This window comes from Brachionichthys hirsutus, chromosome 9 (assembly GCF_040956055.1).
Source record: "Brachionichthys hirsutus isolate HB-005 chromosome 9, CSIRO-AGI_Bhir_v1, whole genome shotgun sequence".
Classification (NCBI taxonomy): Eukaryota; Metazoa; Chordata; class Actinopteri; order Lophiiformes; family Brachionichthyidae; genus Brachionichthys; species Brachionichthys hirsutus.
Window position 1 is genome coordinate 9272499 of NC_090905.1, and position 25992 is coordinate 9298490.

At 42.6% G+C, this 25992-nt stretch overlaps 1 protein-coding gene across 1 annotated transcript; it reads left to right on the forward strand.

Annotated features, from left to right (window-relative positions):
• Window positions 1–3204: 3204 nt before the first annotated feature.
• On the forward strand, window positions 3205–25683 carry qsox1 (quiescin Q6 sulfhydryl oxidase 1). The gene is made up of 13 exons (XM_068743709.1): window positions 3205–3487; window positions 4566–4666; window positions 6249–6297; window positions 6416–6518; window positions 6676–6766; window positions 6997–7142; window positions 9584–9718; window positions 9819–9948; window positions 17062–17184; window positions 18416–18554; window positions 19720–19896; window positions 23482–23643; window positions 23802–25683. The coding sequence occupies exons 1-13, from the start codon at window positions 3205–3207 to the stop codon at window positions 24629–24631; spliced, it is 2469 nt and encodes an 822-aa protein (XP_068599810.1). The 3' UTR covers window positions 24632–25683.
• The last annotated feature ends 309 nt before the right edge of the window (window positions 25684–25992 follow it).

Genomic DNA, 25992 nt, shown 5'->3' on the forward strand with positions numbered 1-25992 from the left:
CGCCAGCCGATGTGCCAACAGCAACCCTCAGATGCCTTTGTTTCCACTATTACCTCTCAACTAAACAACTCCTACTTATTTCTGTCACTTTTATTGGCTGGTAATGTGTCAGCAGACTGTAGCTCTTGTATCATTTGTTCTATACACATAACACCTCTTGAGAAATCCAGCCGTCTGAAACCTTCTAGTCTCCGCTCTCTTTTTCTGGACCGGTCCTCCTTGCAGATGCCAGTCTGGGAATGAGGTGCTAGATTTGATGAGATGGGCTGTGCCGTTTGTTAGCATTTAAAGTCTATTGATGCTGCTAAGTTGATAGTTCCATATGGGACATAAGGTTCACCTGGGGCAAAGGTAGGGTGTAATATTTATTTTAAATTAATCTTAAAATAAATATATACATGGATTCAAATATTGTATTAGAGTAGCAGATAAAGGAGATACAGAGTAGTCCAGAGTGGTTTGACTCTGAGATGTTATTGGGTTGACTTTGTAAAGCAGTACATTGAAATCAAACTTTTTATCAGATTCAAACTAAAAATTTAATATGAGGGTAATTAGAGTCAGCCCCCTAATTGGGTGTGTGTGTGTGTATAGATCTGCCTAAAACAACACTGTGACCTTGAGACATCGGCGGACATTCCTATAGCTTTCACGCCTCACCTTTTCCTCTGGCTTCAAGACTGGATGAGCGAGCGTATAACATGATCCGTTGGACTGCGGTCAGGTCGCTGATGAAGCCAGTCACTGTTAACTACTCATTTCCTTTGTGTTCAGCATCTTTGTTCTACTGCATTGTCTTAATAATGGAGACTGTTTCTTTTTTTTTTTTAAGAAAATGCAGCACTGATCTCCCTAAAACACTCTTAAAGCTGAGGGTCACACATTGACTTTGTAATCATTGTTCAATTTCAAATATTTTGTTCTGGAAGAGAGAGAGAAATTAGTAATCAATAATATGTCGGACTGCACTGTATTGGAACGTCACTGAGATCGGATATTGTAGGAAACATTTTGCATTGTAAATGATCTTAACGTATAGAGAGCAGATTTTAACATCTAATGAAAATGTAAGAAGCACAAACTGAAATATGAATGTAAACATGGCAATATACAGTATATAATGTAGGAAATTTAATGCATTCTTTTGAAACGGGAAAAAAAAAAACTTGGTCCGCGGGGCTTTTAATATTTAAATATTGTAGTGTTAATAATTTAAACTGTTCTGTCTGACTAACTGTCCAGGGTTTTTTTTTCTTCAACGAAATCAGTGTCCCGCTTCTGTACAATAATGTGTTGAAGGATACAATGTTTTTTTGATGTTTGAAAAGCGTTTTGAAATAAAAACAGATTGAGCATATGATATGCAAGTGGGATGCCAAAGAACGGTAGAAGTGATGGAGTCACATGGAACAGTACTAAAATGCTGACATTGAGCCTGTTTCTCTTTTCCTACAGTCTTTTTACTTCATTTTGACCTGATGAAAATACCTGTGGCTGTTTTCTCTCATCTTTTGCCCTGTTAAAAGTTTCTAGCTGAACATTCATCCAAAAACAAATTGGACAATTTGTGTAGCAGCATGGCTTGTATGCTCTGTTTGCTGACGTGGAACTTTGGCTGTAGAGCAATCGGCAAGTTGCAACCAGCCAACAGAATGTCACCTCGCAACGTAGTTGAACATCAGAGGTCTTTCTCAACATTCAGTTCAAGTGCCTCTTAAAGTTGAGTCGTAGTTTTACAACAATGTTTTGGACCTATTTTCTTTGAATGTCCAGGGCTGGCGCTGTTCCTGACCAGCAGAGCTGCTCTGAGCTGTAATACCCGGCGTGGCGTGTGTGACGGAGCTCATTAATCATCACTGTTTTTTAGGAGCTGAAATGGCCTTGCACTGAGGACTCTTGTTTTTTTTTTTATCATCGATGGTTTCAGAGTTGCTACGGTGTATTTTCAGACTGTAAATTATATAAAACCAAAAATATTTGGCACCAGCTTCTCCCTTCCGAATGACTTGTATGTCTGGTCTGTGGGCGTCTACCTGTAATGAATGGCAGTCCCCGAAATGTTCTCTGCAAGCTTTTATTGCAAACCATGTGGGATTGTCTCTTGGATTGATTGTATGTGGGAGGAAACTGAATCCTCCTCCGTTACTATGCAGTACTTGGTCTTATGCATTGTTTAATATGTTTAAACGGATCAGATTGCCTTCCAGAAGCTTGAAGCTGTTGGGTGTAGGGTGGATATGATCCAAATTACTGAATTGACACAAAATGCGATTATTAAATTATCAAGTTGTAGTTCCCTATTCATCTTTTAACGTGTGAATATTTATAATAATGTGCCGAGTGCACACTAAGTGCGCTTGAGGAGTTTTCCGATTCTTATATGCTGTAAATATACTGTGTTTAATCTGACTCCACCTGATAAACCTGTTGTAAAATGAACTCTGTTTACTTTGCAAATATGTACATAGTATATATTTGTTAACTAAATGAACTTTGAAATTGTAAATAAAGACTACTTTGTTTCTAAAGGAATACTGAAATGAAATGTGCTTAATTTTAGATTTAGAGTTTAACAACATCAGGCTTATCCAGATGTTCGCACGTAGAACTCGGCTGCAGGTCACAGGCTCTTTAACCTTGTATTAGATTACAATGTGACAATTTTCTATAGCGTAACATGCGAGTATACATATTTACAAAAAACCTATAAATTGCTTAAAATATTTGTGAGCTTTTTATATTAGTGCACACAAATTAGCACTTTCATGATTTGTCTGAGGTGCTGGTTGGTCTAAAACCTCTGAGGGCAAAAAAAATACCTTACCTTTAAAAAAACATGATGATAATGTTTGCTTGTTGTTGTTGTTGTTGCTGTTTTTACAGCTGGACAAGCAACACCACCACATCCTGAAGTGGTGGTTACAGTAGGCTAACAAAGGGGGGGTCTGTGCAGGACATTGTGCAGCACATTTCACACACAAGGCAGGCATTCAACAGAAAATGTCATCAGAGTTGAAGGGGGGGGCGTGCCCACGCCCCTGCAGGATAATTTCATGAATTGATCGAGTCAAAGTGAGAAAGTGTGTAATTAGTGTCGGTGCGGAGTTGATGGGAGGAGGCCTCCTGAGCGGGACCAGGGAAGCGGCAGCGAGGAAGGAGTTCACTGACTCGGAGGTGGAAGCAGCGGCAGCTCGGGGGGGGAAGATGGCGCGGCGCTGCGCCCGTGCCACGTCCCGGTTTAACGGAGTGCATCCCGGACGGATAGCGACGTGCGCGGCTTGGCTGTGTTGCGCTCTTCTTTGCGCTTCTGCCGCGGAGGCTGGACTCTACTCCGCTTCCGATCAGGTCGTCTTGTTAACTCCGGAGAACGTGGAGGCGGTTCTGCTGAACTCCACGGCTGCGACGCTCGCCGAGTTTTACGCGTCGTGGTGCGGCCACTGCGTCGCCTTTTCTCCGGTGTACAAAAGTCTAGCCAGAGATATTAAAGGTTAGTGTGATTGTAGACCAGGTGCATTCACCAGGTGGACATCGTTCCTTATTTATTCAAATTCATTCTGCATTGATTGGGGTTTTTTTTTATAATCGATTATTTTAGGAGTTTACAAAGAATTTGTCTCAAGCTATAAAGTTGCCATTTCTGGCTGTCCATCATCTTAAAAGAATGAGAACTGATTTTACCAACTTTCTGTTTAATGTGATTTAATAACCGCGTTTAATTCTTTATCAAGTTCTTCCACTGTTTCAGCAGAATCAATAAAACTCGTTGGACAGTTCATGTTTGTAGTGATGGCCAGGCCTGGCAGAGTCATGGGGTATTTCAGTCTCACGCAACAGCAGAGCTGTCAAGTGCATTTACTGTCAGTAGAGTCATCCGACTGGGGTCGACTCTGCAGAGTCAGACTCTTGTGATGCTGATCCTTGAAGGGCGAGTCTCTTGTTTGGGGTTAGAAGCGATGTCGCTCATCCCAAGAGGCTTCTTCAGTTCTAACTGGCCATTGTAGAGAGATTTAAGATTCTAGAGGTCAAATGGAAGTCATTAAGGTCACTTATCAGGTGCGTCAAAAGCGTAAGTTTGGACCATGCAGTCATTGAAGTTTGATTTTTCATGGGACATATTTGTGAGTCATTTGCCGTTTTAGTGGTTTCATTTGAACCGAAGTGTGAATTGTAGTGAGAGAAACATTCATTAATACTGCGTCTGCTGCAAGTTTATTTATGGGTGAGGGATAAATTCCTTGAGATTATTATCAAGGAGGTCCAAACCTAAAATGTAAACACAAGTGACAAACTAATAAAAAATACATTAAACAACTGAGGAAAAAAAAAAACAATAATAAACTTACCCTACTTTTTTAAAACGACACAAACATCAGAAAACATCATTGGTACATTCAAGATACTTTAATGACAATAAAGTATCTTGAATCTTGAAACCACTGGGTGGTTGAAAAGTTACTGAAATTCCACCTTTTTTCTTGTGTTCTTGTGTCACCGAAGTAGCACGGGGAAAATAGAACCCTGATTTACACTGACTCTCTCTACCTCTATGTGATGTCTCTACACAGAGTGGAAGCCAGCTGTGGACCTGGCAGCGATAGACTGTGCCGCAAATGCGAACAGGAAGGTCTGCACTAGTTTCAAAATCACAGGATATCCCACAATGCAGGTAATGCTTTCTGATGAGTCGAGTCAATGATGTTAATGTGATTGGTTATTATATAAGAGGCAGTTTGCCATTCTCACACTCTTCAGAGAGGTTTTGTGATTGAAGGGAATCTGACCTAAAGTTTATTACTATAAACCCCTGCATGCAGTACAAACACTGGTGGTGGTGGTGGAGGCTCATGACTCTGCTGAGACTGAAGTTGGTGAATTTACAAAGAATTTACAAAGTAAATAAATAATCCTGTCTTTACTTTTGGGCTACTGTTTGTATGTAGGTTCTTACACACAGGCCCGCATATTGTGGGCCTTCTTCAATAACTCATGAAAACTGCTGATGTCTAGAGACAGATGTGATGAGGATGAGTAATTATGGGACTCAGTGTATCTACTGTTAGGGACTTTTATAGTATGAACATCTTAAAATGTAATCTTGTTTGCAGTTAAACAGTTATTTGTCAAAGGATGATCCATGTACGTGGAAGTCCTAGTCATCACTGGATTGTATGTGTGTGTGTACACACTGAGTTTAACTTGATGTAACAGGATTCAGGGCTTCTGCTTATCTGCAGTAAACTTTTATTAGCCTTCCCTCTGAAACATTATCAGTGTTCAGCACTGGGACATTGTGTAATTGGGATTAGCAGCATTTCTCCTCTTTGCACGTGTAAAACCCAGCTGTGTATAAATATGTCTCACCTGAATTAATTGCATATCTCTTTCTCATGCACATATAAATTCTTACCTCTTACTCTAGCCCTTATTGTTATCGTACTCCTGTATTCTGATTTTGCTTTTCACAGTGGTGGAATACATGACTTGTCTTGGTTTTTGTATTTTGATGATTATTATTAAATCTCAAAGCAGGGTCACTGTGTCTGCTGAGGTGCTTGGTCGGTAAATATTGCCTCTCCTTTGACACAACATCTGGACATTTCAACCTTCTACATCAGGAGTGGGTTTACTAGTAATTTCACAATTTATGAATCTACATAAATCAACAGAGGAAATGTATTATTCTGCCCGCAAGGGACTTTCCTCTGTCTCAGCAGTGGCGTTATAATTCATTGTAATTGTGAATAAGGGCAGATCCCTGTTAGCAAGTTTTATAGCTCATATCTGAAGCTGCAGGTGACGGTTGACAGATCGGGTTAAAAGCTGTGGATGCAACAGTGTTATCCACTGGTGTTAACTGTTGCTTGTTCAGCAAACAGCCTGCAGAAATACTCCAGCTTCAAACATTGCATTTGTATGTGCAGCGTATTTGATAAGTCAGCAGTAGTGTGTGTTCAAGACTGCCGGTGCATCGCTCCGCTCTGCCAGCCAGAGAAAGACGAGCAAGCAAAGAGCTCTTTCTGCTTAACCAAACAATGGAGTTCCAACATCTGCAACTCATTTTAACCAGGAAGGATTTCGGGGTCAAGGCAGCCAGTCGGAAATCCCTCCACCCCCTCACCCCCCACTCAACATTACACAACTTCTCTTTACTTCTCTCTTGGTTGTGTGAAAGCTGTTTCATCTGATCTCACTTCTCTCTCCTTCACTACTTCCTGTTACCCAAACCTGTTGTCTCTTTCATTTTACAGTTCTTCCAAGCTTATTCTCAGGAAATTTCTGAAGGGCAGGCTTTTAAAGGTACAAACCCTCACACAGAAGCAAATTAGGCCAGTAATTATTCAGGTGCTCAATCAAGTCGGTGTAGGAATGCTTGGTGATCACACAGTTAATCATTCTATGCTCTTTGACCTCCCAGAGTTCCCTCGTGATGTTCGAGGGCTACGCCACAAAATCATAGACAGACTGGAAAACCACAGAGAGCCCTCACCCCCCGCCTGCCCCCCACTGGAGCCAGTCAGGTACACACACACACACACACGTTTATCACTGTGGGTTATCTTCAGATAAAAATGTTTTTTCCAGAATCCGATGCAAATCAGTAAAAACTCCAAAGATAGAAGTGTCCGATCATATCTAAAACTTGCTTACATTTCTTTTGTGCTCCTTTTTCACCAGCCCAGCAGAGATTGACAGCTTCTTTGAGACAAACAGCGTCGAACACCTGGCTCTGATCTTTGAAGGCGCTGACTCTTACATCGGCCGAGAGGTATCATATTTGAATCGACCTGAATTGTGTGTCTCCCGCTTTTCTTTAGAATATTGTTTTCTTTTTGTGCTGCAGAAAAGACATGCTTCCAAAAACGCTGAAGTTGGCTCTCGCATATGATCATTTTGTTGTCTCTTTTCAGCTGTTACAATATAAATAAATCAGACAAGCCAACGAACAGACATGTGGACCTTGCCTAACTCCGTGTGTTTGTGCACGGAATCCTTCAGGTAACCCTGGACCTGTTGCAGTTTGAAAACATCACAGTGCGGAGAGTCCTGAGAACTGAGGAAGGTCTGGTGTCGAGGTGGAGTGTGACCGAGTTTCCATCCTGCTACCTTTACTATCCTGGAGGAAACTTCACCAGACTAAGAGTGTGAGTATCTCTGCAGAGATGTGCCATTTTTATAATAAGAGTAGCATCGTCCGTTCGGCAGCTTCACCTTGTGGCAGTAAAAATGAAAGAAAATCAAACATGCAAAGTTTAAAGGTTCATTTTTATTGACCAATAGCCGCAGGGTATTTGATGGGAAGATCAACCGTTATCTTTTTCTTAAACATGATTTTACTGTGCAAACATAAATATATCCTGAATGAATGATGTGAAAGATGGTGTGTTTACATTCCCAGCATCAAACAGTCAATGTTTGCTGTTGCAGGCAACAGGCCCTGCAGCAGCAGAGGAGGACTGGATAGTTAGCATTAAGGTTGTCTGTCTAATGGTTCCATACCCAGAAGAACTTAAATACAGAGCGACAGCTCCTGTTTAAACATACTATTTGAAGGTTGAATTTTCCACTTCCTCAACACTTCAGGGAGTTTGAGAATCGGGACAAGCCTTAAAACGACGCACCTACTTGTTAAACATTCAAATGGAGAAGACCAGATTGTAAACCTGACAGACTGCAGTGATGACTGCTGGTAAACAGCATTGGATTTTATCTGTCCTGAATTCCCAGATGTTATGTTTAACACATGGTAGACTGGTTCAAAGTGCAACAGATTGCATTTCCAAGTCAACACAACTTTAATAACCACCGGTAAATGTAAAATATTTTTATAGTTATTATTTTTAAAATGTCTCTGGCTTTATTTAGAATATTTAGAGCAAACACTGACTTGTATTATTCACCAGTGATTCGCAGAGATGTTGAACGGTTTTGGTTCATGTTAATTTGATAGGAGCTATTTTTTGTACGTCTCAATAGCACCTCAAACTTTTTACGGGAATTTCCTCATAGCTGGATTTGAAATGCAGAAACTGAGTTGACGTCCCCTGGGCTCCTTTTGTCATCCTGTGTTCATTATCACAACCCTATTCATGAATATATTTTTAAACATCTGGCCTCTTAATGGGATCGGAGCATCAAAAGCACTCCCATTATACACCATCATAAAGCGGCACAGATAACTCCTCACCTTGCAAATTCATCTGCTGTTCCTGCCTCTTTGTTTGGCTGTTTCAATAACTTGGCATGCAAAGAGGACTCTTTTTGGTTGACAAATGCAAAAAGGAAATGATTTATTGCTGATTTATTTATTCACCCTCCATCTCTCCCCTTCCAACCCCCTTCATCTCCATCACTGTACAGAGGGGAGGATTTTTAATTTCTTGCATGAAAACAATGCCATTGCTTTTCTGGCTTCACCTGCCAAACAAGCCCCAGCCACGCACGGCGACAGATGGCCTCCCATCATCACTGAATGTCTGATTGATCCTGGGAGAGGGTGTGTGTGTGTGTGTGGCGTCTCACATCCATCATGCGTTTAATGTGTGCTGGTCCCAGGTGAATGCCCCCCCCCCCCCCCCCCCCCCCACACACACACACACGCAGCCCACCCTGATGCTGCCAGGGGATTGCTGGATGAATGGCCCACCCTCCACATCTGTACACTCCCACCAGACGTGCAGGTGTAATTGAGTCCCGGTCTGGTGTGAGTGAGCGTGAGCTCAGAGTATCCATCCTCCTTATTACCATCTTTTTCCAGTTTTATGATGCTTCATATCTGCCTTCCCCTCTCTCTCTCTCTCCCCGACAAGGGATAAAAGCAAATATGAGAAGGATGTATGGGATGGAGAGAGGGCGAGCACATTGATGGCAGTGGTTCCTGTTGCAGGGTTATCACATGGCTTAATGACCAGTCATCACTTTTTCAGTTACCCGCTGCTCGGGCACCATCTGCTCAGTATTTGTAATGCGTTCCAGTAAGTGTGTGAAATATTTGGCAACAATAATTGCAGGTCATAAAACACTTTAATGTTTGACTGTTGAAACAAAAGGTTTTTTTACAGGTTCCTTACAGGATTAGATCCATGCCCTTGAGTCTAAGATGCACAATCTGGGTTACTTGTTCACTAAAAGTGTGTGAACAGATGAGCATCGCACACGCTTGTGATTACCGTACATTTGATTCCAAAAAAGAAAATGTGTTTTAGGGTTTGATACAGTTATTTCGGAGTGCAGACTTTCCTTCCATTAGTCCACAACAGCAGCGACGACACTGATGTTTGGTGAGAAGGCCTGACTAGCAGTTGGGTTTTCAGGCCATTTTAAAGGTACTGGGTGAGAAGTTTGTCAATTTCTCTCAAAGCAAACTCTTTTTTTATGGTGCATAGGGTTGTTGTCAAGTTGAAACAGGAAACAGTCTTCCCCATGCACCCTAATGATTCTGCAGCATTTGGTACCCTTTGATTAGGCCTAAGAGTCAAAGCCATAAGACAGCCAGAGGCAAGAACCTGAAAGCCTCAGGAGATATCCATTGTGCATATAGTTTATGTGGCGTGGGCCTGTCTAACCTGTCCTTCCCCTCCCTCAGCAACATTGAGGCTCGTTCTTTCTACTCGTACGCCCTCCAGGAGCTGCCTGGGGTGGTGCGGTCAGGGAGGCCTCCGCCCATTAGCGTTGATGTCCACACCAACGCCACAGAGGAACCCTTTAAACCTTTCAACAGGTAGGCATGCAACACAAGACGTGCTTTTGCTTGTGTTTATTATTTGTTGACATGTGCGTGTGTGTGTGTGTGTGTGTGTGTGTGTGTGTGTGTGTGTCAGGTCCAGGGTGTACATGGCAGACCTGGAATCAACGCTCCACTACTTTCTGCGTGTGGAGCTGGCTCCTCACGCTGTCATCAGTGGAGAGGATCTGGTTTCTCTCAAGAAATACATCTCTGTTCTGTCAAAGGTAAAGTTACCAGAGAGCCCGTCATACACACAAATTGTGCTAACCAAAATATAAATGATTCATTTGTTTATTTGGATTTTTGCTTTGGTTAGAAGAGCTACTTAAAATCAAAAAATTAAGTTAGTCACACTATTTTTTTTTATTTGGTATAAAAATTATCTCTTCCTTTGCAATGATGTAGTGCTGACCTAATATGACCTTTACTGCATATAAACATCTTTAATATCTTTAGAGATGTCGTCCTTTCGGTCCCAGTCACTGATGGACATCTAATTGTTCACTGTAAAAGATGGTGATCAGGAAAGACGACAGCTTTTCTGTATAAAAAAATCTTGTTGTTCAGAAAACAAAATGATGACCTTACACTCGGCTCAACGTCCTCTTTGAACAGGAATGTGTAGTGACAGCAGATCACCACTAGATGGAGATTGAGACTGCAGATTTGATGGGCTGTTTTGCTGCTTTCCTAAAATTTCCCTTTATTTTTAATCCTTTACAATCCATTTGCTTAATTTGTAAATTCAACTAATTGGTTGTTTTGTCACATACACTTTTGTTTTTCGCCACTCTCACATTATTGAAAGCAGAAGTGGATAGTGGATACCATTGACAAAAACAGAAGCACAAATAGTCTCTTGGGTATTGTTGACCCTCTTGATGTACTGTCCCTGGGGGTTGAAGCGTGATTACCAACCACAGTGTTTACGCCAAATGGATTACTAGCAACCACTCATTGTGTTACCTCAACTACTGCGACGACTCCTCTTCTTCAACTTGCTCCTGATGCTGCACTCCTACTTACGGCATCTCTGGGAATTCTTCTCAAAGCTTCAGTCCTCTTTGGTTTCCCAAAACAAACTCCTAGCCCTCCCAAATTCTCTTTCCTACACCTTCCTGCCTCTTTTTATGTTATGTTGCCTCTTCCTCTTTTTAGCTCTCTTCTACATTTCACATTTTTCCACATTTGTTACATTTATCAGATGTAATGCACAACTTTCCCACTTTATACTACTTTCTTACAGCTTTTTACACATTACACTCTCCCTCGTTCCCTCTTTTCCATCTTCCTCGCTGAAGTGTGCCAGCCGGGCAAACGTGATGATGAGGCCTGACCTGTTAGCCCTGCCCCTGTGGATACGCACCAGGCTGTCTCACTGCCCTAGTCTGCTTCCAATCTCTCTGATTATATCTCACCCTCTAGGGAGGCCTTGTAGCAAGATAGTGTGTGTGTGTGTGTTGGGGGAGGAAAGCACTGTGGCCCTCCATTAGCTCTAGGTTGTTTAGTCAATAGTGGTGGGTCCCAGTGGTATTTTTAGCCTGTCCCCCTACCAGAATGGACCGGCCGCTCAGGCGGGTTTTGTGTAGTGGAGGAGGACATTATTGCTGCAGATGACTTGTGACAGTCCGTAGTGTCACTTGACCGAGTGATCTCCCTACAAAGCGCCCAAATCCTTTCAGTCAGCTTGTTAGGAGCAGCTAATATACAGCAAGCAAGCAGATTGGGATGAGAATGCATGACAGGCAAAGATGTAGTTTGTAAGTTTAATATTTTGCTGTTCATATGCCAAATAAAAGAAAAGCATTTTCAGTTTGGGGAAGTCCTTTTTCTCAGATTTTGTTTATTGCTACTTCCGCCGAGGCGGGGGTTCTGTAATCGCCGGCGTTTGTCTGTCCGTCCGTCCTTTAGCAAGATAACTAAAAAGTTCTGTACGGATCTTGATGAAATTTTCAGGAAATGTTGGGAATCAGGAACAGATTATTATTTTTTTGTGATGATCCAGAATAGATTCTGGATCAGTTTGAAATCTTCATTAACATTGCGGTCAATGGAGCTTCAAAATTTGTTCCTCAATATCTCGGTTAATTATTGGCTGATGTTTATGGCATCTGGCACAGTCATGTCGGGTGGGGACCTCTATCTCACCATGAAATTTAATCTGGATCGGATCCAGAATGACGTTAGGAGACAATATTACATTTTAACATAGAAATCTCCATTTATGGATTCAAAAATCAGTTAAAAATACATACTCTGATTCACTTTTGCTTTTCATGGTTGGTGTGTAAAGATACCGAGAACTATTAAAGAACCTTTTGGTAATGATCCAGATCAACATGTGGATGGTGTAAATCTAATTATGAGGGGAATGAGCTGCTCGGCGGAGGTCTGCGCTCTCTGAGTGCTTTTCTAGTTTCTATTCAAAAAATGACCGTCGACCATTAAGAGAATGACTTCACTGTTAACTTGATCATCTTCCTGACGGCCAGCACAACACGAAGGCGTCTCATCCCTGAACTGTGTGAGCTGTGACTCATGTGATTAGATTAGAGTGAAAGTGAGCCACAGCGTCCTGACCACAGGGCGAGTGTCATGGCTTCCCACTGGTGACACATTCCTTCAATCACGACGTGCTTTTCAATCTTTACAGGGCGGATTACTGGGAAGGATATTTGCATATACAACGACCACGTGGGTGGCATTGCATAAGGTTTATCAGACTCATTACACATGTATGCAATATTTTTATTATATCTATAAATGTCACAATTTCATGCTAATAGGAAGCCATCCGATTTGGTTTTATAATCCTAAGGTTTGTTTGTCTGATCCTTTAGCAGGATGAAACAAAAACACATGAAGTATTTCAGGGAAGAGACCCTTACATTTTGGAGTGGATATAGAACAAGGGTTGGTTGATTTCTTTCTATGTTTTGGTCCATTTCACATAAACTGCTTGATGTAGTACCATGAAACTGGGTCTTTGTCATGGAAGAAATCATCACGTTTTAAGCAGGATTAAGGGATTGACCAATGAAATTGCTTCTCATTTAGAAATATTACTTTTTTTCAGCATTTTTATGGGTTATCGGAGAGATTTTCATGAAACCTGGTGTAAAAATGGTACTGCTAGATTTTGGATTAGATCCAGATGAAAAGGTGGATCTGTGATGCCCCCCCCCCCCTTACTTTAACAGAACCATTAACAGCCATTTTAATGGCACACATGTCATGTTGGAATTTAGATTGAGGTTTAATTTCATTAAAAGGACTGTTGGGCCTTGGCAGAGTCATGCACTCTATTGAGTGACCTTCTAATATATTTTTTGCATTTCCTTATTTCTTCTATTAGTCTAAAAAAAAAAGGATCTTATTTTACAATAATGAAATGGGAATTGTTGAATTGTAACATCACATTTTTGCTTTTGTGCTTAAAAATTACTGAAATCAATAGATGCCTATAAATATTATACCATTTAATGAATCAACTTTTTTTTAGTCTGAGTCATAAAAGCTTTGTTTGAGTGCATGCGTCTTCACTCCTTTGTGTGATATTTTCTTTTAAACATTCCTTCCAAGAATTGCAATTCCATGAGTTGCTTGTTTCTTTTCTGTCCATGATAATCCCTGCCTTATCTCTCCTCCATCAGACATGTAAACATGGAGGCTGTTTTAGCTTTATTATTTTTCCTCTCACAATATTAGTAGATTTACTGTCTTGTCAGGCTGAAGCTGGATTCATGAATCCTCTACATACATATGAGGATTAAAAATGTGTATCTTGGGAAGCATGAGAGCATTACAGCGGGGGGTTTTGAGGATTACACCTCTATCCTGCTTTTCTTGAAAGAAGCCCTTTAGCCCAGAGAGGGGAGAGGGGAAGGGGAATAAAACAAAGAATTAAAATGGGGGCTTGGGACTGAAGGGGCAGAAGCTTCGCCCTTGTCACGCCAGTAAACATAATGTTGATAAACGCTCTATCACCAGACATTTCTTAAACCCACTGTCCATGTAATTATGGATCACATCACTCTTAAATAAATGATTCAAATTTTTTTGTGTGTGTGTGTGCGTGAGTGTGTTGTTTCCAGGTTATCCTTTTAATACTTGGCAAAAAAATGTTCTCAGTCAATTTGATGAGTTAACATTTTATCAGACCTCGGATGAGACAGAAATTATCCAGTTGGCTGTTACAAATGTTCACTTATTGTCAACTGAAAGAAAGTGTGTAAGTCACGTGGAAGTGTGAAAATGATGGATGCAGTGAGATGCGACTGTTGTTTTCTGGGTTCCTACTCTGGGGCGTTTGTCTGCAGCCTGGTCTCTGCTGCCGCGACTGGATTGCAGTCAGATCAGGCCCGGCTCAGTCTGTCCTGTCGCAGCCAACAGATGCCTCCCTCTCCCGACCCATTGCCACAAGGAGCTTGCAGTTTCTCAAGTGCTGCTGATACTAATCGGATCAGGGATGACATATTGCTGGGGTGAAGGGGATTGTCATGGTCCAACTGGGATGGGGGTTATGGGGGATGCAGGGTTAGTAGAAGTGTGTGTTGGGGATATTTAAAGGGAGATGGATCGCTTCCAGTTGATGATCAGTGTGTGTTCCTAATACTGAATTTTATCTCTCAATCATTGCATTAAAATGTAATTGAATGTTACAGAGTTTCTACTCTCTCTTAGATCTAATGGGATGCTTCATCTAAAATGTGTCATAATTACACTGTTTTTAACACTAAATATTGCTAAAAGAGATGAGTGCCTTAAATACATGAAATATTTAAACATGGATGTCATGTTTTTAGTCAAGTGAGAGGTTAATTGAAAAATCGCAGGTCTTCTCTCCGATGGCTGTTGCTGTTTATATCATTGAAATATATTGGGCCTTTCGATGCAGCGTCAGCGACCGTTGCCAGTGAGTCTTACTAGCATGTTGAGATAGAAAGACAAGTAAAGAGTGCAGACGTATGGTTTGTACCATAGGAGAGAAAACGGCAGTTTTAAGTGATCGCCCACCCACAGAGGTCATGAATAGTGTTGCTTTGGTGATGCGGAGTTAAGCCCATTAGTGGGGAAACACCTGCGTTTTCTCTTCTGATTAAATTCATATGGCTGTTTAATGAGCTTTTCTGACTGGTCGCCATCCAGAGCCCAGATCCACACCTAAACCTATTAGGTCACTTTCCCAGCAGTGACCAGCACTCAACAGAGGCCTTTGTCTGCCCTTTACATTCTATCTTAAATAGTGCATGTGTGTGTGTGTGTGTGTGTGCGCGCGCATGCTTCTGTCTTGCTGCGTGGACAACATTTCTTCAAAATCTGTCCAAGTATTTTTGTATAATCCTGTAAATGAAACACCAAACCAACCCCATTAAAAGCACTGCATCCTTGGCAGAGGTAAATGGTTTTTATGTTGAATTTCAGTTGTTTATGATCAGCTGCACAGATGGATGAGAGCTGAACGGTGCTTCCTGTGCAGGCGAGAGTCATCTGGTGCCCAGTGCAGGTTTGAACCAGTCACTGAGGGTCTGGTGAAGGGATCAGAGTTTAACCCACAGAGCTTGTTGGAGGGTGATGCACGTACGTCTGAGCCGTAGGCGTGAAGGGGTGTGTCTGTGTGTGTGTTTGGTTCAGCAATGCTTGACTCCGCAGTGTAAATCAAGAAAAGATCCCCATTGGATGATGTGGGCTCTGTCCCCTGTGTATCAGGAGGTAAGCTGTCGTCCTTGTCTCCAAGGACCATAGTTTGATCCCTGATCCCTCCATCATGTCGACGTGTCCTTGAGCAGAACACTCCGCCCAGTTGCTCCTGATGGCTGCTCCATCAGTGCTCATCTTCTGCCTTCTTTGTAGTTATTATCTTCTCAGATTCATGGTAGAAATCCTTTATCCACATGAACAGCAACAATTTTGAAATATCTAATGGTGCTTTTTTTTATATATATAGTTTTGTTTTTGTGATCAGATTTAAAAGAACAGTTGATAAGCATCCAATGGTTTTTGGCAATGTCCTAATTAAATGTGCTGGATCCAACATGTAGACTTTATTTACTAGTCATGCTTTATAATAATAGCAAACAGGCAGAACCGAGTGAATGTTGCCATGGTAGCCGTCCATTTCACTGTTGTTTGGATCTTGGAAACATCTTGATCCCTTTGCTTTGTGTATTTCTGAGAAACAGGACCATTATCACAAACTGTTCCACATAAGGGTTTACAGTTAGAATAGGAGGCGCATTTAGCTCAGATTGTTCTGTCTTTCACTGGCTGAACATTCACATCAGCTGTTTCCACTGTCAGCAGCTTCTGTGTGTCTGCATCTGTCATCACTCTGTCATCACCGGCCTCAGACGACTGTTAGCTGGATTTCCTGTTTCTCTTCACATACCTACCGCTGCTAGTTACCGTATCGTGTGTCCTCCCAATTGTGGTTGTTACCATGGCAGCTTAGGAAGATGCAAACACGCAGCGGGAGAAAGCGCTGAGCGACGGTGGCCGGGTGGTTGTTAGTGGCTTAGAAAACAGATCTTAATGAAGGAAGTGGCTTAACATCAGCCTCTGTTGCACTTAGTGGGTTCCTGTAAAGGTGGTGAAAAGGAAACCGCTATTATTACTCAGCACATTGTGCGCAACTTTGCTTAGGATGAAATAGCAACTGGCATTCATGGCTTTATAGTTTTGCTAAATACATTACGTCTTTGTTGGACACATCTAAAGTTAATCTTTGCTGACGTTTATTTGAAAAGTTAATTTGTGCATGTGAAAGGATGTTTGTAGAGGGAATTTAGTATGATCATAAAGCCTTTACACATTTCAGATGAATAAATGAAAGAATAGCACAATCTATATTTTCAAGCCATTATGTAATGGAAACTGTAAATTAGAATTTTTAATGCCCTGAATAAAACATTCATATAAAGTCAGCTTTACGTTTGAGCCCGACACACAAGCATGTCCATTTTCATACTTTTATGCAGGAAAACAAAGGCAAAGCCAAGTTCATTTAATGAATTGTGATATTAATTAATATAGTACTTTATAAGTTGTATTTATTTATGCTATGTACTAATAAAATAAAGATTGGTTATTGTTCCTCATTTACTCCAAAAGCAACAATTCTTTCTTTCTTTCTTTCTATCTCTGAAGTTTAAAGTTAATTTAGTTTAACGTTTATTTGTAAAGGGACCATGCACAATTAAAACATAAATGTCTACATGCATAGTACCAGAGTTAGCTTGGCAGGTCACAGTTAAAACATCAATTATAAGACATGAATAAAAACTATAATAATAATAAAAGACTCATTTCTTTCATGCTCTGTTGTTCCCTGTCTTCAGTACTTTCCGGGCCGTCGGATTGTGATGAACCTTCTGAAGTCTGTGAACTCATGGCTGCAGAACCAGAGTGGTGATGAGATATCCTACGAAGCACTCAGAGAGGTCCTGGATAACTCTACTCAGGTGAGTCAAGACCGAGCTGCACACACGCATTTCAAGAATCGGGTTGCTGATGAACTTGGTGGACTCCGATTTTTCCTGTTGGTCAAGTCAACGTTCAAATTATTATTAGACGACTGTCTTCTAATTTTAGTCTTTTGACATTTGTGAGTCTGAACTTCTGCAGGGGGAAAAAAAACGAGACAGAGGGATACCCCCGGGATACCAAGGACACCTATCAGTCTGGCCACTTAATCAGTTCAACGCCTCAGAACTGCCAAAGTGTTGCCCCTGTGTCAAAGAGAAACAAACAATATGAGTCCATGAAAAGATGGATTTATAAATATCCAGATATTTCAATACACTCTTGTCTCAACGCGAGCTCACAGAGGGGAGGATCTATGTGGTCTGCATGCCTCCAGAGAACACCCCCTGCAAATTGAAAGAGTCACTTACTTGCATCATTAGGTTTTAGTAGGCAAATCAATGGATCGATGGCTCAATGGGAATGTATGAATAGACTTCACCACAGAGGAAACTGACTCTGAACAGGCACGCACGCACGCACACACACACACACACACACACACAACACCAAATCTTTATTATTGACATGTGAATGGCCTTGTCAATCACACCAGAGATGTCAATGCAGTGCAGCAGGAGAAATGGCTTTCTGTCAGAGAAAATATGTTACTGGATTCAGCTGTGACTCGTGGTTGGAGATCTGGATAGCTTCTGTTCATTAGTGGCGCTGGAGCCATTAACCTGGGATTGACTTTCTATTGATCAGGAAAACTATGTGGTGAAGAGTTCATTAAGTTAGGTTCGAGCCTTTTGAACGTCCGACTCATTTATTGGCCGTGGCTGGTGTTATTCTAGTTCACACTGTTTTTTTGTGTTTTGTTTTTTGAGACGATCAAAAATGTCATTAAAAAGACCAAATTAGAGCCAATGTGCTGATCAATAAAGTGTGAGTTCTCTACTCTGTGGCACTCCTCAAACCCGGGATCACTGATCCCACAGAGGAAGTGTTAATAAAGGTTCAATAAAGGTTTCCAAAAAAATGTACAACTGGATATTGTAGTGAAATATTGTGACATACCGGTATATTCATTTGTAAATTATTTGGTGTGTAGAAATTATTTTCTTTCTGGTGTTTTTGACATTAAGCAGTATCTTGACAGATGTTTTCCATTGTTTCCCTTCTTCCCGTTTGGCTGTAATTGGATTGTTTCCCCCTCCTCTTCCTCAGTTTCCAGACACTGCTTTGCCTGAAGGGGAGAGGTGGGTGGGCTGTCAGGGTTCACAGCCCAACCTGAGACGCTACCCTTGTGGCGTGTGGACTCTCTTCCATGTTTTGACTGTCCAGGCCAAAAACAATGGAAGCATGGGTACGCACACACACACACACACACACAGAAACACGAGTTTGCTATAAATGAAAAGGGTCATTGAAGGTGCAGGAAGACGGGGATGGACTCAGGATGAAGGCTTTGTCAGGCTTTGTACTGTATCAATGTTTGGTGGCTTCACACGGATGTGATTTAACATTGAGTAAAGCCTGAACACACATGCATGGAGGTGTTTGTTCCACGTTTTGTCTTCTCTCAAAGCTAAAATTGAGCCTAATTGTGGCTGTGTGAAAGGGGATTATGCTAGATTAGTGGAATGTGAGTGGTTAATAAAACGCGCAGATGACCAGAGGCTCCACTCCTGGCAGGGATGTTAATCTCCCTTCAACACACACATACACACGCATGCGCACACACATGCGCACACACATTCGCACACACACAGAGACAGGGAGAGAGGTTAATCCCATGGTTTACGGACCATCTTGTGACCTGCAGATGGACTGGCCAAAAGGGGCTTCCATCTGGCCCCCCACAGACCACCAGTTTACTGGGCAGACACACGTGCTGCAGAGTACTGACCATCACAAAAGATCCACACGCACACACGCACACACACTGCATGAACCATTATGTGTGTGTGAACATGTTGTTGAAGGTTTGAACACCAAACCATCTCAGATTACACACAGACACTCACCCTGTCACTGAGGTTCATCTGAAGGTCCCACTAAACCAAAAACAAAATTAAACAGCTCCAGGAAAATATGTTTACGCACCGCTGAAGTCCTGAGACAACAGCCTGGCCACCATTCACACAGAGGGTTACCGGTTTAATCTGCAGATTGAGTTATCCCATTCATGTAGATTATTCATCTGGATATGGGGTTAACCCAGCTCTCCTTTGACTCCTGGCCAACAAAATCGTGGGAATTCGGGAAGCTGTGGAATCAAACTGCCAGTAGCAAGCTTCCAGGGTGCAGCGCAGGTTAGCAGTTCACTATATAATGTGTAGAGGCTAGCAGCTATGCTACGATTTCTACTTGTAGAGTGGAGGTAATCTCCGAGATTATGGATTTCCGTTTATTAGTCTATTCTAGACACAATTGGAAAGTAACAAAATCAGGACAAAAAAACCTGCTAAAACTAAATGAGTTTTGTATGTTTTATTTGGAGCGTTGACTGATCTCGTGTTCCTCTCCAGATGGTCTGGAGGTGCTGACCGCCATGAGGCACTACGTCCGCAGCTTCTTCGGCTGCAGGGAGTGCGCTGAGCACTTTGAGAACATGGCGAGAGAGAGTCTGCTGAACGTGCACACGATGTCATCCGCTGTCCTGTGGCTCTGGTCCAGACACAATCGAGTCAACAACAGACTGACAGGTAAGGACTCTGATCGCACCTACCAACAGCGTTCTACGTCTTCTTGTAATGCAACATTATAATTTGTAATCTTTCTTTTACGATAGCTGCTGCTGTTACTTTGGATACACATTTCTGTCTCTCTCCCTCCTGTCGTTTGTCCTCTCCATGTTCCCGCTCAGGGGGGGGGGGGGGGGGTTGTTGTTTCTCTGAGTCGGCTTCTTGGAAAGTGCCTTTTACACTTTTGCCGTCAGCTGGGACTGTGTAAATAAAACTGACTTGACTGGTCAGTGGTTCTTTATAATACGACTCAGAGGGTGAGGGGTGGTGGGAGGATGGGTCCTCAGATCAGACACCAGATGTCTCCTCATCTTAGTCCTCACGTATCATGTGCTTCAGCCTCACCCATTTTCTGCCTTGTAACTCCTTCTCACACCCTTACGTCGAGTCTCTCCACACTGACCTCATCGCTCCTTAAGTATTATTTATTTATCCTCTGTTTCCCCAAATCCTGCTTCTGCACTTTTTCCTCGTCAATCTTCTCTAGAAAATTCAAAAATGAATTTCCTTCCAAGTCTTTATTAAACCTCAGTTTTGAGTCAGAAAGCGGAATATTAAGTTGTTTTGCATCTTTGTCCTTGAACCTTCTGTTCATACAGTAAATGTACAGAGTCCTCTGTTTTTTGCCGTGATGCATCGGCATGCTGCAGTGCTGAGAGTATTAAACAGCCTCGCAGCATCCCTCCTCCCTGTCTGTGTTCATGGGATTTCACCAGGCAGAGGCCTGTCATTAACAGCCCACTTTGTTCAACCACTACCTTTTGTTTGTGTTGACTCCCTCCTCCTCTCCTCATGGACAGCTTGCGTCCTGAACAGCAGGGGCCACGGGGACACCGTCCCATCGTGTCTGCTCCCCAGACACTGAAACTCCATTCAACCTGCCACCTTCATCCATCCATCTTCCTTCTATTCCTCTGCTCCAGTGGCAGTCTTTTTCTCTTTCCACTCACCATCCCCTGGGACTCATATCCTCTGCTTGACAAGCAATAGCGCAGCATCCACCCAGAATGGGTCCCACGGGAGCCAGCCGCCTTTGCCCACACACACTCACACACACAATTCCCAAGGTATTGTGTGACGGCAGGTGGCAAACACCACGACAAAAGAGCCTACACGTTTCCCCCTCCTTTCCTCCTCCCACCATGCATGGGTTAAGTTGTGGCGTGTGGCGGGCGGGGGGGTAGTTGGTCGTGGTGGAGGATGAATTAGAAGGGGAGAGAGGGAGGACAGCGTCTTCCAGCACACGCCATCCCTCCATCCTATCAGCAGCCCCTCCTCTCCCCCTTGCCTTAAGTGGAGCTCTTTAGCAGGCCTCTCTACCCCTCCTTTCAGGAGCAGCCATGCATGAAAGAGCAGCTATTTGTAAAGCAGCCGAACAATTAATTTAGCTGGCAACAAAGAGGCCCCAGGGCCCTTGGCCTCCCCGCAGCAGCAGAATTAAGACTGGCGGTAGCTCAGTCCTGTTGCTGCTTGTCAACAGGCTGAGACTGACTCACATTTCTGCAGGCCGCCTGGCTCTACAGGGCTGTGTGATCGCATGCAGCGCTGCTCAGTGTGCTTGCATTGCTTCAGTAATAGCAGGCCTTCCCTTGTTCTTAGTGATTGTTTTTAGTCATCAATTATCAAGATATCAAGCATTTTATGGTAGATACAGTCATGATGAAAATGTTACATTTCCTCTTTTTTACTTTTAAAAATATTATAAAATGGTGTTCTTGATCAAACTGAAGTGTGTCTTCCAGACACATTTGAGATGGCATCAACCGAAATAACGAAGCTTAAATTATTTAAATGATCCTAAAATTTCTGACACTTCCCAGCAGTCACGATCTTTGTAGGTGATCCTCGCTCGCAGACATGCTGCTGAGGAAGCCGGTTTGATGTACCAAACAATACATATTTATACCTGATGATGAATATGTATGCGCCGCAGCGATGGTGTCTTCACGAAAGCCCACTCTGGCAATCTCAATATAGCTGGTACAGCTAAAGTCACCCTGGCCACAAACATGGCAACCTGAGTAGAATGAGGATAGAGATCTGAGGCTTCTGGGGGGGGGGGGGGGGGGCTCACCTGCTGAAATTATATGAAAGCCCCCACGGGCTGCAGCCCATCCGGGACACAGTAAAATTGATGTATCGTTTATGTAAAGTACTGTATGCAGAGTACTTATACTCATGCATATGACTGAGATTAATCTTGAGCAGTGGAGAGAGAAGGAGGGAGACGGGGTGGAGGATGTAAATTGACAGTCCTCTAAAGTGACAGACCAGATGCCATTCCTATTTTTACACACACGATAGCCTGTTGGCTGTGTTTGTATGTGCAACGTGTGTCTGTAGTGTAAGAGGTTATTTCATGGGCACATGCCTATTTGTGTGCAGGATTGTTGCCTGGATGTAGTGATCAGTGAGTGAGGGGAAAAAAGATGCATCAATGGGTGGTAGTGTCATAAAAGAAGAGGTGCAAAAGGGAAAAGTTTCTAATTCATTAGAAGGGAAGCTCCCCTGTGAGGCTGCTGCTGCTCTCAAGTTCAATTTGGAGATTAGGCTGCGCTTCCAGAGGGCTGTGAAGCCACAGGACAGGTGTTCAGGGTGACGAGGTGTGTGTGTGTGTCTGTGTGTCTACATGTGTCCACTTTAGCATCATCTATTATCTCACCACCCCTCCCTCTGGGACATCCCACAAGCTCATTGATCATTGTTAGCCCCTGTCACACACGCTGACACACACACAAATCCAGATATCAATCCGTATATTACATGCACACAAACACAGACAGATGATTTACATATACACACTTAAACATATATACACATATACACATATGCATATGGCACTTAGAGTTTACGAGCAATGTGACAAGATGGAATGGGTTCAACACAGATTGCATCCAGACCTGAAAGCACTTTGCATCCTCGCCCAGTCGATGCCCCCGGAGAGGAGAATAGAGGAAACAACAATGGGTGAAGCAGCTTATGAGGTTCCTCGCGCTGTCTGGTTCCAGTATGTGGCAATGAATCTGGATCCATGCAGCCTTTTCTGACCTTGGTTATCATCTCCATTAAGCTGAGTCGGGTCGTTATTAATTTATTACTGCGAAAAGGATTTGACAACTGCACTACTGAAAGAAATAGGCCCATTTAATTGAAAACATACTTGTAAACAACCTCAGTTTATCAGACTATTAAAAATGACTTACAGTCCAAATTATATTAACCTGTAATTAGCAGTTTAATCTTGAGTCCACATGGTGGTGTGTGTACTCTACTGTATAATGCATCATGTTATCTGAGCAGATATGTTTAGTAATATCATTATGTGTGAAATACATTTGGGGATGCATAAAGTACCACTTTGTCCTCGGTGTATTGGGAGAGAGATTTAAATCTTAGAATGTAATCAAGGAATGACATCCGTGTAACTTTTTTTTTTATTTCAATTCTTTTCCGCTCACAGTTCGTCCTTATTCCTCCTGTTGCTCTGTTCATTATCCTGATCAGGATTCCCGCACCATAGAGTAATCTCTGAATTCATCTCTGCAGGTGCTTTGAGCGAAGACCCAAAATTCCCAAAGATCCAGTGGCCTTCCCCAGAAATGTGTTCGGCCTGCCATATGGTGAAGGATAACGGGGAGCACAGGTGGTACAATGAGAAGGTTCTCAGGTTCCTGCTTTCCTACTTCTCAGCCAGCCGTATCCTCTCAGGTATGTGGTGCCAGCAGAACTTGCATTTCAAGCGCATTGATGTTCAGTTTACCTTCGGTTCAGAGAATCCAAGGATGATTAGGAAAGTATCTAACTCTATTTTTGAAGCAATGACTTTAGAAATAATGTGCTTGTCTTTGAATCTCCTGTCCTCTCAGACTATCTGGAAGATGAGGGCCAGGTCCTCTCCAAACAGAGGGAAAAACAAGCAAGTCAGCAGAAAGCCATAGAGGCTCAGAGACACGTAGAAAGGAAAGTCAGGGAGGCGCCGGACTCCGTGGCACATCCACAGGTTCAACTTCCTGTGCAAGAAGAAGAAGAAGAGGAGGAGGAGGAAGAGGAGGAGGAGGAGGAGGGAGAAGAGGGGCCACCGGACGAAGCTGTCACAGATGAAGAGGAGGAAGGTGGGGAGGGAGCAGCACCAGAAGATAAGAATTTTGAACCAAACATCTGGCACAAACCTGAAATGGAACTGGGTGGAGGCCGGCGGCAGCCCAACAGGAGGCCAAGCATCGTGGGGATGAGGATGCGAGAGCCGCAGGAGGACATCGTGGATCTTGACTCATTTGTCAACCAGCACTACAAGGCCAAGGCACTGCAGATAGCTGCCTCCAGCCGGGTGAAACAACGTACCCTGCAGAGGAAGGAGGAGCAGGAGCCCCAGCCTGTGTTTGGGCTTGGCATGGAGCTGGACACAGGGCTCGGGATGGCGGGCCTGCAGCCTATAGAAGATGAGTTTGAGGTGGGAATTGGACAGAAAGCGAGAAAGAGGCTAATGAAGCGGGACCTGTCAGACAAGTACTTACTTCAGGAGGCTGATTTGAGCCACAGAGGACGCTGGATGTCTCTACTGAGTATCGGATTCTCAAAAGTAGACATCAGCCTGTGTGTCATCCTTTATTTCCTGTCCTCAGTGTGCCTCATAACCATGTACCTTTTCTTCAAAACACGCCTCAGGCTACGGCGAGCTAAAGTAGTTCCGCCCTGAACCAAAGTGCAGCCAAATATGAGTCCATGATTGGGGCTATGGTGAAGAGACATGTCGTTTTAGGAGATCCACTTAATTATCGCCAACAACCAAAGTAGGCAACAAAGTAGGTGCTCTAACCGGCACCACACAAATGTTTTATGTGCTATATATAACTGGAAAGGAGGAGATGGGTCGATTTACTTCAATTCTGTGGAAAGAAACTTAGTTAAATTGCATTTAATTCATTCTCCAAAGCCGTTTATGCAGAACATTACCTGTGGAAAATCAGTGTAAATAGAGGTTTATTTCCAGAAGAGGGTTTCTGATTCGTGCCTGAGTTAAGGAGAATCATCATTTTTATTCTCTTTGACCATTTGTGAGGGATAAAATGAAACCCATTATGAGAGGAATGGAATTTGTATATAACACATAAATGTTTAAATTACTTGAACTGAATAAATAGGGGCTTTTTCAGTGATTTGTTTTAATATCTTATTATTTCCCTCGAATAAATCTCTGAAGATTTTGTGTTTATCAAGTCTTATATTTCTCATTTTCATTCAAGAATCCGGAGGTAAATAAAACAAGCCTGAAAGGCTTCTTGGGCTTTTGCATTTTGTCGAAGGCCAGAGGGTTGCATCATCATGCTGGATGTTGGACTGCACCAGAGGTCCAGTGTGACTTTCTCCAGAGAAGATGGGGTCAGCCCTTTGTCCTTCAGGTCTGAGGTGGCTTACTGTACGTTACGCTGAGAATTATGTCATTGAATATTGCGTCACACTGCTGAGTCGACATAACGCGTCTGGGCTTTATTAAGTGTTGTAGAGTGACGTGTTCACACTGGTCAAGGTATTAGAAGAAGCAGATTTTGTTATTGGCTTGGTTATCTATAAGTAAACATTTTTCTCTTTGCTTCTGTCTGAATCAATAAAATAATTAAACTTTTTCTATAATTTAATCCAGCAGTTGTCTAATTAGAGGCCTACGAACGATGTTATTTACCCCACAACAGGAATCGACAGAGAGGGAATAAGCATGGACAACATCTGCACCAATTCAGATGTCAAAATATGTTTACGGGTCATATCAGATGTTCACCATTGCAGGTTTTACACAAAAAGTTTGTTTTTTTGTTTTGACCAAGACTACCAGGACATGAGGCAAGGAGGATCAAGGGTGTTCCCTGTGGAAGCAGGGGGGGTTAAAGCATCCAAGGTTGAAGGAAAAAGCCTTTTGCCATCTGCTGTGCACTGCAAACTAAATCCGAACAATTTCATTGGGATTATAGCAAGTGAGTAATCCAGCTTTCCTTTAGAACTAAAGGGGAGAGATTACCCTTGAGGATTAGCTCCCTCCAGATAATAAACTTTATTAAAATG

Bases quoted from the DNA above. Each gene is read 5' to 3' on its own strand.
- qsox1 (XM_068743709.1), top strand. From the start codon at position 3,205: ATGGCGCGGCGCTGCGCCCGTGCCACGTCCCGGTTTAACGGAGTGCAT. The intron at 7,143-9,583 runs GTGAGTATCTCT...CCCCTCCCTCAG, and splicing joins AACTTCACCAGACTAAGAGT to CAACATTGAGGCTCGTTCTT. The intron at 23,644-23,801 runs GTATGTGGTGCC...CTGTCCTCTCAG, and splicing joins AGCCAGCCGTATCCTCTCAG to ACTATCTGGAAGATGAGGGC.